This window comes from Vicia villosa, linkage group LG4, assembly GCF_029867415.1.
Source record: "Vicia villosa cultivar HV-30 ecotype Madison, WI linkage group LG4, Vvil1.0, whole genome shotgun sequence".
Taxonomy (NCBI): Eukaryota; Viridiplantae; Streptophyta; class Magnoliopsida; order Fabales; family Fabaceae; genus Vicia; species Vicia villosa.
The window spans coordinates 131,615,312-131,632,665 of NC_081183.1; the positions used below are offsets into that span (position 1 = coordinate 131,615,312).

The following is a 17,354-nucleotide window of genomic DNA, read 5'->3' on the forward strand; positions in this document are numbered from 1 at the left end:
AGATAGAAACACAATGAGTTTTACCAAAAATTACAGCCAATCAACAACATCTACAAACTCCCCCTTTGGCAAATTTTTGGCTAAAACACTAATAGATGTAACCAAACAGATATCAGAGCATTCACAGCAGCCAACAACAGAAAAATAAATTCTGTAAGCAAACAACAGCATCTTGATTAATCACCAGAAAACCAGAAAACATCTACTTAATCAACTGTTACAGAAACCACTTGTCATTGTCAGGGAGAACCAGGGAACACCCAAAATAAAGAAAACAACAAAAACAACCATGTCCAAGAAAAACCAAAAGACCACCAAAACAACAAAACAACCACCATTACTCCCCCTTTTTAGCCACAAAAGGAGCCAAAACACAATCAGAATCAGAGCTAATCATCAGACCCATCACTGTCTTCATCACTAGAGCCACCAGGATTGTCATCACTTGAGCTACTAGTCTCTTCAGCAGCATCACTACTCCCACTTTCAGCACCCTCAGCCTCAGCATCCTCAGCCTCTTCCTCAACACCTTTGTCTTCATCCATATTGTCACCATCCCTCTCACCATCAAGGTCATCATCTGTAGACTGCTCAAGACTTTGGATGAGCTTTTCAAGTTTCAGCTTCCTGTTGTCCAACTCTTGACAAGTCTCTTTCAGCTCAGCAATAAGAAGGGCTTTGTTCACAGACTTGCTGGGTTGTGATGTCCCAGCAGATGTCATGTCATCAGACCTCTGCAGCAGCTTGTAGTGAAAAGACAAAGCACTCTCCCTCTTACATACAGAATCTTTACTTTTCAGAATTCCAGGGTGTTGCTTGAGGATTATCCCACATATCAGAGATGGGAAAGCAATGGGAAGCTTGGTAGTAGAGGTTCCAACATGCCTCATAGTTTGATCAAATATGTAAGTCCCATAGTCAAATTTTGTCTTGGTTCCCACAGCATATATGAATCTTCCTAGGCCAACAGCAATGGTAGAAGTGTGATTGGTAGGCACCCAGTTAGCAGCACCAATTTTGTGCAGCAATGCATACCTGACATTAAGAGAACTAGCAGACAGTTTGCTCTTTATGGGCCACTTCTTAACCTTACCACCAGTGATTACCTTGCACACCTCATTATCAGTCACTTCAAGCTCAGGTTGAGCCTCAGCATCTCTACCTAGATATAGGTTGATAACAGCAGGGGAAAATCTATACACTTTCTTCTAACATACACCTTATGAAAATCATCAGTTCTTCCATCACCACAATCTTGAGACAAATTCACAATAAATTCCTTCACAAGCATTTCATAACACTTTGAAAAATGAGTAACAGTTTTAATCAAACCTGCAGACTTGATGAGCTTCATGACCTCTTGACATTCCAGAGCATCATTAGCTAATTCTCTTTCTAGAGCCAGCCTTCTTTGATAAACAGACTTCCACTGGATAGCATTTGAAGCATAGTGCAAGTAAATGTTGTCCAAAGGAACATCACGAACCTTTGTGGAGGATTTTGTGACAGCAATCTTCTTCTTTGATGGGATGTCAGGGACATCACTTAAGACATCGTCTTCAGGGACAGAAACACTTCTTTCCTTCCTCTTCTTCACAGCAACCTTGCTCCCAGTGGTTGAAGGTTCAGCAAGGACCTTCTTGACCTTCTTTATAGTGACCTTCTTTTGAGGAGTAACCTGAGGTTCGGAGAAATCTTGATCACAAGCCTGTTTGCCCTTACGAGTCTTGACTCTATGAGAGATGCTAGAGATGAGCTCATCATCAGCAATGTCAATAGAATCATCGAGATCATCCAGATTCACCACATCATGCACAATAGGGCCTTCATTAAGGGTTTCTTTAGAAGGAGCAACAGGAACCTCTTCAGCTTTCTCAGGTTCAAGAATCTCAGCATCTTTAGTACCAGATGTTTCAACATTGGTAGCTTCAGATGTCTCAACATCTTTGGCACCTGGGGTCTTCTCATCATTGTTATCAGCAGATGTCTCAACATCACCCTGATCTTTGCTAGCATCATCTTGACCATCTTGATCATCTTTGCTGTTCTCAGAGGTAGGAATCTGGGCTAGAGGAACAGATATTCCATCAACCTTGTGCCCTTCATTCAAGATTCTTGTGACAATACCTGCGATCGCATTGTGAACATAAGCAGAACCCTCTCTACCTTGAACAGAGAAGGTTTCAGGAACAGATCCACCAGTTGATTTTCTTGCATGCATCTTTCTTGGTAGACTACGAACAGGATCGGTAGCAGGAACAGAGTTCAATGGCACAACATCCAACATAACATCTTGATCACTCACAACATTGGGTGCCCTAGAACCTGATGCTGTTTCAGAGGAAGGAGAAGATTTCTTTGAGGGAGAACTCTGAGACATGGTGAGAGAAAATGGAAAGCTGGGTAAAGGTTTGTGAATGCAGAAACACAGAGAGATAGCGTGAGTGTGGAGGATAGGTTCTGAGGGAATGGAAACCGTTTGGGCAAATTGTAAAAGGGGGGAAAATACACTTTAATGTGTAATGATATCAAATATTTGGAGAGAGAAATAATGCTGGCCCCACACCCAATTAATTGCTATAATCCTTCACAAAGACAAATGCCCAGTTTACTTCTTAGATTTTCAAATTGATTTGCATCCAAAGCTTTTGTGAAAATGTCAGCTAGTTGAAGATTTGTAGCAACATGTTCCAAGGTAATTATTTTATCCTCAACAAGATCTCTAATGTAATGATGTCTAATATCAATGTGCTTGGTCCTGCTGTGCTGAATGGGATTCTTTGAAATGTTAATGGCACTTAAGTTGTCACAATATAATGTCATGACATCTTGTGTGACATTGTATTCTGTTAACATTTGTTTCATCCAAACAAGCTGAGAGCAACTACTTCCTGCTGCAATGTATTCTGCCTCTGCAGTGGACAAAGATACACAATTTTGTTTCTTGCTGAACCATGAAATAAGATTATTCCCCAAGAAGAAACATCCTCCTGAAGTACTTTTTCTGTCATCAGCACTTCCAGCCCAATCTGCATCACAATATCCAGTGAGAATAGGTTCACACCCATGAGAGTAGAGCATTCCATACTCACAAGTACCATTCACATATTTCAGGATCCTCTTGACTTGATTGATATGACTGATCTTTGGATCTGCTTGATACCTAGCACACACCCCAACAGCAAAAGCAATATCAGGTCTACTGGCTGTGAGATACAGCAGGCTTCCTATCATGCTTCTATATAAACTTTGATCAACACTGGTTCCCTTTTCATCTTTGGACAACTTTAAGTGAGTAGGAGATGGTGTTCTTTTGTGAGTAGCATTTTCCATTCCAAACTTTTTAACAATGTTTTTAGCATACTTACTCTGAGAGAGAAAGATTGAGTCTTCCATCTGTTTAACTTGCAGCCCAAGAAAATAAGTTAATTCTCCAACTAGGCTCATTTCAAATTCTGATTGCATCTGATCAACAAAATGTCTAGTCATCTTGTCTGACATCCCACCAAACACAATATCATCCACATAGATTTGAGCAATCAGGATCTTTCCTCCTTCATCTTTAACAAAAAGTGTTTTATCTATTCCTCTTTTTCTGTACCCATTACCAGTAAGAAACTCAGTTAGTCTCTCATACCAAGCTCTAGGGGCTTGTTTTAGGCCATAAAGAGCTTTTCTTAGTTTGTACACATAGTCAGGATGGTTTGGATCAGCAAAACCTTTAGGTTGCTCCACATAAACTTCCTCACTCAAGTATCCATTCAAGAAAGCACTCTTCACATCCATCTGATATAGTTTGAATTTTAGAATACAAGCAACTCCTAGCAGTAATCTAATTGACTCAAGTCTAGCAACTGGAGCAAAGGTTTCATCAAAGTCAATTCCTTCAACTTGAGTGTATCCTTGAGCAACTAGCCTTGCTTTGTTTCTGACAACAGTTCCCAGTTCATCTGACTTGTTCTTGTAAACCCATTTTGTTCCAATGACATTAGTACCTTTAGGTCTTGGTACCAGCTCCCATACTTCATTCCTTTCAAACTGGCCTAGTTCTTCCTGCATGGCATTAATCCAGAACTCATCTGTTAGTGCTTCCTTGACATTTTTAGGTTCAATTTTTGACACAAAACAAGAGTTTGAAACTACTTCCCTTGACCTTGTAGTAATTCCACTGTTGAGATCTCCTATAATAAGTTCACTAGGATGATTTTTTTGAACTCTTATAGATGGACTCTTGTTAGGGGGTTCAGTCTCAGATTCTGTGATAGTAGGACTGCAATCATCTTCTCTTGTAGATCCTTCAGCTGTAATATCCCAGAATGTTCCGACATCTTCTGTGACATCTGCTTGATTGTGAACATCATCAACCACAACATTTATGGACTCCATTATTATTCTGGTTCTTGAGTTGAACACTCTATAGGCTCTACTGTTTGTAGAGTAGCCCAGAAAGATTCCTTCATCACTCTTGGGATCCATCTTCCTTCTGTGATCTCTATCAGCAAGAATGTAACACTTACTACCAAACACATGGAAGTATTTGACAGTGGGTTTTCTTCCCTTCCAGATCTCATATAGGGTGGTAGAGGTTCCTTTTCTTAAGGTAACTCTATTATGGACATAACAAGCAGTATTCATGGCTTCAGCCCAGAAGTAGATAGGAAGATTCTTAGCATGGATCATGGCTCTGGCTGATTCTTGAATAGTTCTATTTTTTCTTTCAACAACCCCATTTTGCTGTGGAGTAATAGGGGATGAGAATTCATGATGTATTCCTTCAGAGGAGCAGAAATCAGCAAACTTTTGATTCTCAAATTCCTTTCCATGATCACTTCTAATTCTCACAACACCATTTTCTTTTTCTCTTTGAACTCTTTGACATAGGTCCTTGAAAACATCAAACACATCTGACTTTTCTCTGATGAAGTTTACCCAAGTGTATCTGGAGTAGTCATCCACAACCACATAAGCATATTTCTTTCCTCCAAGACTTTCTATTTGCATTGGTCCCATCAAGTCCATATGGAGCAGTTCAAGAACTCTGGAAGTGGTCAGATGTTTAACCTTTGGATGTGACATCCTGGTTTGTTTTCCTACCTGACATTCACCACATATTCTTCCTTCATCAATTTGTAGCTTAGGAATTCCTCTCACAGCTTCCAGAGAAATAATCCTTTTCATACCTCTTAGATGAAGGTGACCAAGTTTTTGGTGCCACAGCTTTGCTTCTTCTTCTTTAGAACATATAGCTGAGTAGCTGGATTCATGAGACACCCACAAGTAGCAGTTATGTTTGGATCTGACTCCCTTCATTACTACTTCCTTTTCTTCATTAGTAACCACACACTCAGCTTTAGTGAAGTTGACTTGGTATCCTTGGTCACAGAGTTGACTGATGCTTATGAGGTTAGCAGTCAGGCCTTTGACCAACAAAACACCTTCTAAATTTGGCACTCCTAAACAGTCTAGTTTTCCAACTCCTTTGATTTCTCCTTTAGCACCATCACCAAAGGTTACATAGCTAGTAGAATGATTCTTGATATCAACAAGCAGATTCTTGATTCCAGTCATGTGTCTGGAACATCCACTGTCAAAATACCAATCTTCTTTGGCTGAAACTCTAAGAGATGTATGGGCTATTAAAGCAATATTTTTAGGTTTCCATTGTTGCTTCTGGATGGGCAGGATCTGCTTAGGTTTGTAGTAAGGAGCTTGATCTGGGTATCCATATAATCTGAAGCAAAAAGGCTTAATGTGCCCAAATCTTCCACAGTAATGACATCTCCATCTTTGAAACTTTCTCTTCATTTCACTTTTCTCGTGATGTTGAGTCACATGTTTAGACATCGGTTTCAACATCTCAGCTTCAGGTTTAGTTCTGCTACTATCTTGGGAATGTTTCTTTGCACCAACAAATCCTATACCAGACATATCTCCTGAACTTTTTCCAATCTGCAAAATCTCCTCCAACATATCCGAGCCACTGTTCAACATTTTTACAGATTTTGACATCTGATCAAGTTTGGATTGTAACATGATAATTTCACTGTTTAGATCAGATATAGTTTTACTAAGCCCTTTGTTATCAGCCTCCAACTGAACTATGTATTTCTTCTGCTTTTCACCTTGTTGACAAACTTCAGCACTTCTGATACACAGCTTTCTGTAGGAGGTTGCCAGTTCTTCAAAGGTTAGCTCATCTTCACTAGAATCTTCATCAGAATTGCAAACCCCAGTAAGGGCTGTGACATGTTTGGCTGATTCTTCTTCAAAATCACTCTCAGAATCTTCATCAGACCAGGAGACTGACAATCCTTTCTTTTGTTTCTTGAGATAAGTAGGACATTCAGCTCTAATATGTCCATACCCTTCACATCCATGACATTGAATCCCTTTGCTGTGATTGTACTTTTCTTCTGGTTTTGCTCTTCTGCCAGAGTCATAAGATCTACTGATGTCAGATGAGATGTTCTTGGCATTAGGTCTTGGCTTCTGATCCATTCTTCTCATAATTTTGTTGAATTGTTTACCAAGCATAGCTATAGATTCAGATAGATTCTCTTCTCTACTTTCCTCTGCTTCTTCTTGAGAGTTGGACACAAAAGCTATGCTTTTGTTCTTCTTTTCAGAATTTTCACTGATCCCCATCTCAAAGGTTTGAAGAGATCCAATTAACTCTTCTACCTTCATTTTGCTGATGTCCTGTGCCTCTTCTATAGCTGTAACTTTCATATCAAATCTCTTAGGTAGGGATCTAAGGATTTTTCTCACCAGCTTTTCATCAGACATTTTCTCTCCCAAAGCTCCTGAGGTATTAGCAATATCAAGTATATTCATATGAAAATCCTTAATACTTTCATCATCTCTCATCTTTAGATTTTCAAACTTCGTAGTTAGCAGTTGAAGTCTTGACATCTTCACTTTGGAGGTGCCCTCATGAGTAGTCTTGAGGGTATCCCAGACATCTTTGGCTAGTTCACACTGGTGAACCAGTCTGAATATATTCCTGTCAATTCCATTAAATAAAGCATTTAAGGCTTTAGAGTTGCCAAGCGCCAATGCCTCTTCATCTTTGTCCCATTCTTCCTCTGGTTTAAGAGTTTTCTTGCCATCTTTATCAGTAATGACAGGATGTTCCCATCCTTTGTTCACAGCTCTCCATGCTTTACTATCCACGAATTTCAGAAAAGCCACCATGCGAGGTTTCCAATAATCATAATTGGAACCATCCAGAATGGGTGGTCTAATCACAAATCCACCACCTTCTTTGTCCATAGTACCAGAAAATATTGTCCCTAGATCTCACCCAGTAAAAACAGGCAGGGTGCCTGCTCTGATGCCAATTGAAATTCTGGACTCAGACACGCGATGTCGAACAGGATGTCACGACATTACTATCTGAATGCTTTTAAAACAAATGAACAAGAAGTAAACAGAATAACAACACAAGAAAGTTGTTAATCCAGTTCGGTGCAATCACACCTACATCTGGGGGCTACCAAGCCAGGGAGGAAGTCCACTATAAGTAATATCAATTAAAGGTAATACATATCAAGATTACTCCTTTCACTTAATATCTACCCAATTCAACTTCAATCTAAACAACTTAGATCAGAGATCCTACTCACTCCCCCTCAATCACAGCAGTGATGAAAAACAGTTAACGAATAACCAAAGAAGACACACTTCAAAGACACAGCTTGATCTTGCTTAAAAGCTTTGATCAAGTACAATAGTACTCTTGCTTAAAAGCTTTGAGTACTTCTTACAACTCAAATCAAAACACCTAGACCAAGACAATCATCATGATGATTGTTTGGCTTACAAGAAGGCTAGAACGAAAACTTAAAACAAAGAACTCTTAAAGCTTCTCAAACAAAAACCCTAACGTGATCAGCAGCTTCTTCGTAGAAGATATAGCCTTCATAAAATACAGCAGCTGGGCCTTGGATCCAAAATATTTTTAACCCTAATAAAACTAATCTCCATAAATCAAGGAACTAAAAATAATAACCATCAAAGACGTCCTTGAATCAGATCAGAATCCAACATTACCAAATAAAGCGCATAGGATCTTATCAGATCACATAACCATAAATAGTAATAGAATAGAACGTAACAGCTTCGAATGTCATGACATCGGCCTTGACATCAGGTAAAGGCCTGCATAAGAAAAACTTCACAACAGTAGAATGCATGTCATGACACCAGATTTGACAAGATAGAAACACAATGAGTTTTACCAAAAATTACAGCCAATCAACAACATCTACAGGCGTGATTCATCGAGGGTGTATTTTATAACCTAGTCGAGGCATTAACGCGTTTCTGGATTCCCCGTACACGGGCATGGGTTTTGGCATACGTGTTTGTATACTTGTGATATGATGAGTCCTATGCGGCTAAGTAGGCCTACGCATAACAGGTAAACCATCTCTAGTGGTGCCATGTAGGCTACATCACTAGGCTTTCGCCCGATGGACTCATGTGTCAAGATGGCGTATTTGTACACGGCTTTAACACATGTGCGTGAAGATGGTTAATGGGACAATGACGCCAATTAGGCTAAGGTCATCTCGCGGCCATTTAGGCTTGTGCGAACCCGTCTAATCATCTTCTGATGTGCTTGAACAAGTCTCTTGACAATAGGCATGGGCGTGATTCATCGAGGGTGTATTTTATAACCTAGTCGAGGCATTAACGCGTTTCTGGATTCCCCGTACACGGGCATGGGTTTTGGCATACGTGTTTGTATACTTGTGATATGATGAGTCCTATGGTGGACAATTCCTTGTGTTCTCCGTACTTGTACCGGATGTGAGGAAAAACCCCGATTCAATGGTGGATTCGGTTTTGATGCATGTACCCTGTAGATCCGAGGTGACCCATAGGATAGGAGGACTCACTGAGATATAGTAATCTCACCCCAATCAACTTATATTTTTTTCAGGTGTAGTTTAGTAGCTTTAGATAGATAGAAGGTTCGGATTGATGGCTTGAAGTGGTGTTGCCTCGAAGACCTCGTTGGTTTTGACATTCTGCTGTGCAAGATCCATTGAAGACTCATGTATTATGCTTCTTAGTAGAATTTCATGTTGTACTCAATATGGATCTTTCTATATCTATAGCTTTTGTATGTACTCAGTATCAATTTTTAACGTTTCATGCATAATATACTAGTCAGTTATGTATGGGGTGTTACAAAAAATTATTAAAAAATTGTTATTTACATAGTAGATTATTGTAGAGCATAAATATGTTCTCTATTCTAATGTCAAAACATCCCTAAATATAATAGTATTCATCATATTATCATGTCAATACAAAAGATAAGCGAAATAAAATAAAACATAAAATATGAATAGTTATGGAGAACTTAGCAATATTAATTCATGTTGTAATATCACAGTTGATTTTTTATTTTATCATTTTTAATATTTATCTTTTAATTTTTTTTGCAAACTCATGACGAATCCATCTTGTGTTATAACCTTTAGATGATAATTGTAACAAATATTTGATTAATTACATGTATATATTCACACCAAATTAAATAAAATAATTATTATATTTTTATTTAAAAATAATTTAAAAATGGTATAATTCAAAACATGGATTATATTATCTAGTCAAAAAAAGAAATACGATACTATAAAACTATCTCGATCTGTTGACATTTATATCCCTGAATGATAATAAAATAAGCACATATTCTATTATCAAAATTAATTTGTTTTGTGCCAAATGAATCTCCACTTAACTATTAAACTGAATTAGAAAAATTACTTTTTACTAAGAAACATATTAACATGATAAAGGAGGTTTGCATCAATCTTATAAACTTCATGATATTGCATTTCTTGAAGATATATTATCATTTATGATCGCGACTTTACGTGTCTATTAGTCGAGATAACTGCAAGTGCACAGTCGTGTCGTGTAGTTTTAAAAGATATCGAATCCACAGGGACTATAAATCGACCTACCGTTATCTAAAGTTACTATGTAAAGCTAAGGCTAATGATATTTGGGTTTTTTTATAAATGGGGAAACTAAAATCTTAAATCTAGGTAAAATATAATAACAAACAGATATCAGTATGTATTTCATCTAACTTAGGTGATCCGAAGTTCCATTGGCCAGATTCTAATTAAATCAAAGATCTTTACTAACTATGTTATTTAAAAGTCCTCCTCTCAAACTCTCGCTCTATTGATTCAGACTACGATCCTAACTCATAATGTACGCTCTCGCCATCCCACCAGATTTAGAAACGCTTTTTGAAAACAACATAGTTAATAAAATGCTTGTTTTATGAAGTCATTATCTACTTAAATCTCCTAATCTCAAACTCTCGCTCTGTTGACTCGGAACATGCTAATATCCCTAACGTACACTTTCGCCATCCCGCGCGGGTTTAAAAACACTTTTTGAAAATAAATAAGTTCTAATTAGTTTTAATACGCTTTCGCCATCCTTAAAACTAATGTCCTATGTCTACTATCCAGTTAAAGATCTCAAACTTTCGCTCTATTGATTTTAACCTTTGACCGTCTTAAGACCTCAAACTTTCGCTCTATTGGTTTTAAGACTTACTAATTAAATTAGACATACAAACCAAAAACAAGTGATATTTAATAAAACATAATTAAGCCAATTTATTTTGGATCCCTACGGTTAAATTACTTTACATACCGACATCTAAATAAATTAGCCAGACATACTTAAAGAAACAAACATGAAATTATAATTATTAAACATGAAATTATAATTATTAAACATAAAATTATAATTACTAACCATGAACATGTGCGTAACTAGATTTGTAATGATAAAACAATATTATAAGAACAAGAAACTAAAATAATTGCAAATAAATAAACCTGGAAGTAAAGCAGACGAAATAAACTTGAATTAAATTGCGAACAAAACAAATCTTGAAACTTGAATGAAGCTTTGAAATAATGTCGGCAAGATTGTGATCCAAGAGTACATAAATTGTAGGCCTAAAACTAATGGTGTGGTAGTTCCTCAATGTGAGAAACTACCACTTTTACAAAGTGATAATTTATGCCTAAAACTATGAACAGCGCTTCCGCGCCTAAAACTTGGATGGTTTCAAATGAATGCTCAGGCTCTATTTATAGTGAATGGCAATGGAAGTTGCTTTCAGCATCATGTGAGAAGTAGTGGAGATCATGCGTGGGAAGTTGAGAAAATATAGGAAGACTTGGAATTGCCCACTAAATTAATGGAGAAAGTGGCGGGGTCCACGTACTTTTGGAGACGGGCGTCTCTTAGTGGGCTTGGAGCTTGGAGACGTGGCAGTGGATGTGGGTGAACTTGGGAGACGGACGTCTCCTTTGATGACGTGGCCCTTGGACTTTGGAGACGGGCGTCTCCATGCAATTGGGCCCTAAGACGGGCGTCTCGGCTTCTTCATAGTGGGAGCTTTAGCTCCTTCGTGGGCTGGGCTTGCACTTTGCACAATTGGGTCTTCTTTGCACCCCTTTCTTACTTCAGCACCCTTTTTTCATCTTTTTGGCATAAATAGCAATGAATTTAGCTCAATTTCTTTCCTTTTCACAAATAGTCTCCAAAACGAACATAAAACCTAAAACAATGAAAATACCAGCATAATACCGACATAAAGCAACATAATTAAGATAAAATAGAGAAATAATATATGTAAATCATGCCAAATATGTGATACATTTTCGTGTTATCAAATACCCCCACACTTAAACCATTGCTTGTCCTCAAGCAATCAACCACACGGTAAAAGAAATAGTTAAGCTCGATTCGAAACAAGGGCATGACACGACTCCTAATAATATTTTTGTTAGGCAAATGTTACATCGATAGGTAATAGATATCAACACCAAGGATACCGTAACGACACAATGTTCAGAAACTCCCTCCTTATACAAACCAATTCGAATTATGCCATTATAGCTCAACCTATATCTCTCGTTTTTCCTTTCACTCTTTTCATTCTAGCGCAATCACATTAAGCCCGTTATCCGTACACGCACATAGTAGGGAAATCGGTTAGCGACTATGATCCTTTTCTTTTCTTTAGCACGGGGTTCTGGTTTTTTAAATGGCGAAGCCCCATCTTTCCCAACTGCGGTTGCGGGGGATCGGACCGTAATCCACCCTACCAAGCCCAGTACCAGTGACCTCTAGGCCAACCAACAGTGGGTGCTAATTATTAAATCTTTATATGCGTAACAACCGTTGGGCTAAATGACCGGGTGAGGGTCACCTAACTTAGAGGGTTATTTTTCAATAAAGTCATTTATTTATTAAAAACAGGATCATTCACTTATATTCATCGACTCCCTACGTAGTTTGTGCTTAAGATGGTGCCGACTGCTAATATAAACTACTTAAGAGCTACTTTAAAAACTTGAGCCTAAGGTCTCGACATAATGGGAATCTAAATTGATATCACATAATGAGAGGGTTTAGGGTGTCAGGATGGTATCGATGTTGTTGAAACATCTCCAAGTCTTTCTAACAATGCCTAAAGTGTGACAACCTCTATACTTTCAGAGTGTGTATGCCATGCGTCAAAATTCAAATTTTTGTTGGAGGTTAAAATTTTCAAATTTTGGGGACATTCGATAACAACAAAAATCATATATAAAGACTTGACAACATAACTAGAAAACAATAAAGCAACAAATGAAAGCGGTAAAGCTTCTCCCCCACACTTAAACCAAACATTGTCCTCAATGTTTCGATCCAAGGTGGAGAAGAAAAGACAGAACCTATATGGATGCTACCGGCGGGCTATCACGACCAAATCCGCTCCGCGTCCGGAGGAAATATCTTCTCCTATCATGCTCATTAATGGTGTCACCACCAGCAGCAACACTCGTAGGAATGTGCGTGGAGACCAACTCATCTTTGAGACGATCGTCTATAGATTTTTCGCCTAGATATGGCCGAGACGTGACAAGAGATCCATATCTTTATTATCTGCAAGTTCAAACGATAAAAGGAAAATATTAAACTGAAAACTTGTGGGTTGCCTCCCACGCAGCGCTTTATTTAACGTCGATAGCTCGACGGCTTAATAGTGCAAGCACTCAAGGTGGTTCTCTCGAGAATGACTCCTCGGTTGAACTTTTAGCAAACCTCGTTTTCCATGGCCACTTATCAAGCCATCTCACATATCCCTCACCTTTTCTTTTCTTTCTTTTGTGGGGTGGTTCATTCTTTTGAAATCGTGGTGGCGGTTCTGGATCTATCCTAAGTATCAGCTTTTCAAACTCGGGCTTAGTGATATCATCCACCACCTCAAAAGTTAACCTTACCCTCTTATCACTAACGATATCCTTAGTTTCATGGTCGTCTAAATTTCTTTTTTTATGCAAGACTTCAAATAAGGGTGCATTAGTGTGGATATTTTCCAATATCTTCACATACATTATGGATTTGGAGTCTACCTTAGCTTCCACAAAACTTTGCGGGAAAGAAATCGGTGGGGTATAGGGAAAAGGAATAATAATAGGTGCTTCCCTCTCTACCTCTTCTACAACCTCCCTTTCAGTTTGTGTTGGTGGATTTTTGTCAATCTCCACTCTTTTCTCACTAGAACTCTTCTCAACCACATCATCAATCTTCTCAATCTCATAATCAATCTCCTCAATCTCATTATCACTCTCCTCAGGAATTTCAATTTGTTCTTCACTAATAGTTGATTCCATATACTCCTCAAGTAAGTGTCCTAGCGACTTTTGTTTAAGTTGGGAGATTTGAGTTTCTAATGCCATGTTGTGAGTCGCGAGGGACTCAACCATAGTGGTCAGTTGCCTAAGGGTTTCATTGTTTTGAAGACTTTGGTTGATAAACTCTTGGTTTTGGACAGTTTGTGTCTCTACAAAGTGCTCCATCATAGCTTCTAATCTAGAGTGAGTTAGCTTCTCGTCGGGATCCTCCATTGATGTTTCTAAGTTAAAATTATGGGATTCTTGAGGTTCTTCAAAGGGAGTTAGCGTTGCGTTTTGCGTTTCCTCAAAGTGCTTCGTCATCATAGATTCTAGCCTAGAGAGAGTTTGTGCTTCAATGAATTCCTCCATTATGATTTCGAGGTTGGATTTAGGATAATCTTTAGACTCCTCAAAATGTTGGGAATGGTGATCGTAGAGGAAATTTTGTTGATGATAAGTTTGCGTTGCATTGGAATCCTCTATTAATTCTTCAAGGTTAGAGTTATAGGATTCTTGTGGTTCCTCGAAGTAGGTTGGCGTAGCATTTTGTGTTTCCACAAAGTGCCTTGTCATCATAGATGTTTCATTAAAATTTTCCATTATTATTTCGAGGTCGGATTTATGGGATTCTGGCGATTCCTCGAAATACTGGGAGTGGGGGTTATAGAAAAAGTTTGGGTGATACATAGTAGTAAATGAAAAGAAAGAAAAAAAATGCCTTAGTCTCTATGGTGTAACAACGAGTTACGATATCGACTTGAATAGTCCCCGGCAACGGTGCCAAAAACTTGATCGCGACTTTACGTGTCTATTAGTCGAGATAACTGCAAGTGCACAGTCGTGTCGTGTAGTTTTAAAAGATATCGAATCCACAGGGACTATAAATCGACCTACCGTTATCTAAAGTTACTATGTAAAGCTAAGGCTAATGATATTTGGGTTTTTTTTATAAATGGGGAAACTAAAATCTTAAATCTAGGTAAAATATAATAACAAACAGATATCAGTATGTATTTCATCTAACTTAGGTGATCCGAAGTTCCATTGGCCAGATTCTAATTAAATCAAAGATCTTTACTAACTATGTTATTTAAAAGTCCTCCTCTCAAACTCTCGCTCTATTGATTCAGACTACGATCCTAACTCATAATGTACGCTCTCGCCATCCCACCAGATTTAGAAACGCTTTTTGAAAACAACATAGTTAATAAAATGCTTGTTTTATGAAGTCATTATCTACTTAAATCTCCTAATCTCAAACTCTCGCTCTGTTGACTCGGAACATGCTAATATCCCTAACGTACGCTTTCGCCATCCCGCGCGGGTTTAAAAACACTTTTTGAAAATAAATAAGTTCTAATTAGTTTTAATACGCTTTCGCCATCCTTAAAACTAATGTCCTATGTCTACTATCCAGTTAAAGATCTCAAACTTTCGCTCTATTGATTTTAACCTTTGACCGTCTTAAGACCTCAAACTTTCGCTCTATTGGTTTTAAGACTTACTAATTAAATTAGACATACAAACCAAAAACAAGTGATATTTAATAAAACATAATTAAGCCAATTTATTTTGGATCCCTACGGTTAAATTACTTTACATACCGACATCTAAATAAATTAGCCAGACATACTTAAAGAAACAAACATGAAATTATAATTATTAAACATGAAATTATAATTATTAAACATAAAATTATAATTACTAACCATGAACATGTGCGTAACTAGATTTGTAATGATAAAACAATATTATAAGAACAAGAAACTAAAATAATTGCAAATAAATAAACCTGGAAGTAAAGCAGACGAAATAAACTTGAATTAAATTGCGAACAAAACAAATCTTGAAACTTGAATGAAGCTTTGAAATAATGTCGGCAAGATTGTGATCCAAGAGTACATAAATTGTAGGCCTAAAACTAATGGTGTGGTAGTTCCTCAATGTGAGAAACTACCACTTTTACAAAGTGATAATTTATGCCTAAAACTATGAACAGCGCTTCCGCGCCTAAAACTTGGATGGTTTCAAATGAATGCTCAGGCTCTATTTATAGTGAATGGCAATGGAAGTTGCTTTCAGCATCATGTGAGAAGTAGTGGAGATCATGCGTGGGAAGTTGAGAAAATATAGGAAGACTTGGAATTGCCCACTAAATTAATGGAGAAAGTGGCGGGGTCCACGTACTTTTGGAGACGGGCGTCTCTTAGTGGGCTTGGAGCTTGGAGACGTGGCAGTGGATGTGGGTGAACTTGGGAGACGGACGTCTCCTTTGATGACGTGGCCCTTGGACTTTGGAGACGGGCGTCTCCATGCAATTGGGCCCTAAGACGGGCGTCTCGGCTTCTTCATAGTGGGAGCTTTAGCTCCTTCGTGGGCTGGGCTTGCACTTTGCACAATTGGGTCTTCTTTGCACCCCTTTCTTACTTCAGCACCCTTTTTTCATCTTTTTGGCATAAATAGCAATGAATTTAGCTCAATTTCTTTCCTTTTCACAAATAGTCTCCAAAACGAACATAAAACCTAAAACAATGAAAATACCAGCATAATACCGACATAAAGCAACATAATTAAGATAAAATAGAGAAATAATATATGTAAATCATGCCAAATATGTGATACATTTTCGTGTTATCAAATACCCCCACACTTAAACCATTGCTTGTCCTCAAGCAATCAACCACACGGTAAAAGAAATAGTTAAGCTCGATTCGAAACAAGGGCATGACACGACTCCTAATAATATTTTTGTTAGGCAAATGTTACATCGATAGGTAATAGATATCAACACCAAGGATACCGTAACGACACAATGTTCAGAAACTCCCTCCTTATACAAACCAATTCGAATTATGCCATTATAGCTCAACCTATATCTCTCGTTTTTCCTTTCACTCTTTTCATTCTAGCGCAATCACATTAAGCCCGTTATCCGTACACGCACATAGTAGGGAAATCGGTTAGCGACTATGATCCTTTTCTTTTCTTTAGCACGGGGTTCTGGTTTTTTAAATGGCGAAGCCCCATCTTTCCCAACTGCGGTTGCGGGGGATCGGACCGTAATCCACCCTACCAAGCCCAGTACCAGTGACCTCTAGGCCAACCAACAGTGGGTGCTAATTATTAAATCTTTATATGCGTAACAACCGTTGGGCTAAATGACCGGGTGAGGGTCACCTAACTTAGAGGGTTATTTTTCAATAAAGTCATTTATTTATTAAAAACAGGATCATTCACTTATATTCATCGACTCCCTACGTAGTTTGTGCTTAAGATGGTGCCGACTGCTAATATAAACTACTTAAGAGCTACTTTAAAAACTTGAGCCTAAGGTCTCGACATAATGGGAATCCAAATTGATATCACATAATGAGGGGGTTTAGGGTGTCAGGATGGTATCGATGTTGTTGAAACATCTCCAAGTCTTTCTAACAATGCCTAAAGTGTGACAACCTCTATACTTTCAGAGTGTGTATGCCATGCGTCAAAATTCAAATTTTTGTTGGAGGTTAAAATTTTCAAATTTTGGGGACATTCGATAACAACAAAAATCATATATAAAGACTTGACAACATAACTAGAAAACAATAAAGCAACAAATGAAAGCGGTAAAGCTTCTCCCCTACACTTAAACCA

The 17,354-nt window shown here is 38.1% G+C and overlaps 1 protein-coding gene across 1 annotated transcript; it reads right to left on the bottom strand.

Annotated features, from left to right (window-relative positions):
- Positions 1–389: 389 nt before the first annotated feature.
- On the bottom strand, positions 390–2,380 carry LOC131597877 (uncharacterized). The gene is made up of 2 exons (XM_058870538.1): positions 1,333–2,380; positions 390–1,129 (listed from the first exon to the last, which is right to left on the bottom strand). Exons 1-2 carry the CDS (start codon positions 2,378–2,380, stop codon positions 390–392), a joined length of 1,788 nt encoding a protein of 595 aa, XP_058726521.1.
- Positions 2,381–17,354: the final 14,974 nt, after the last annotated feature.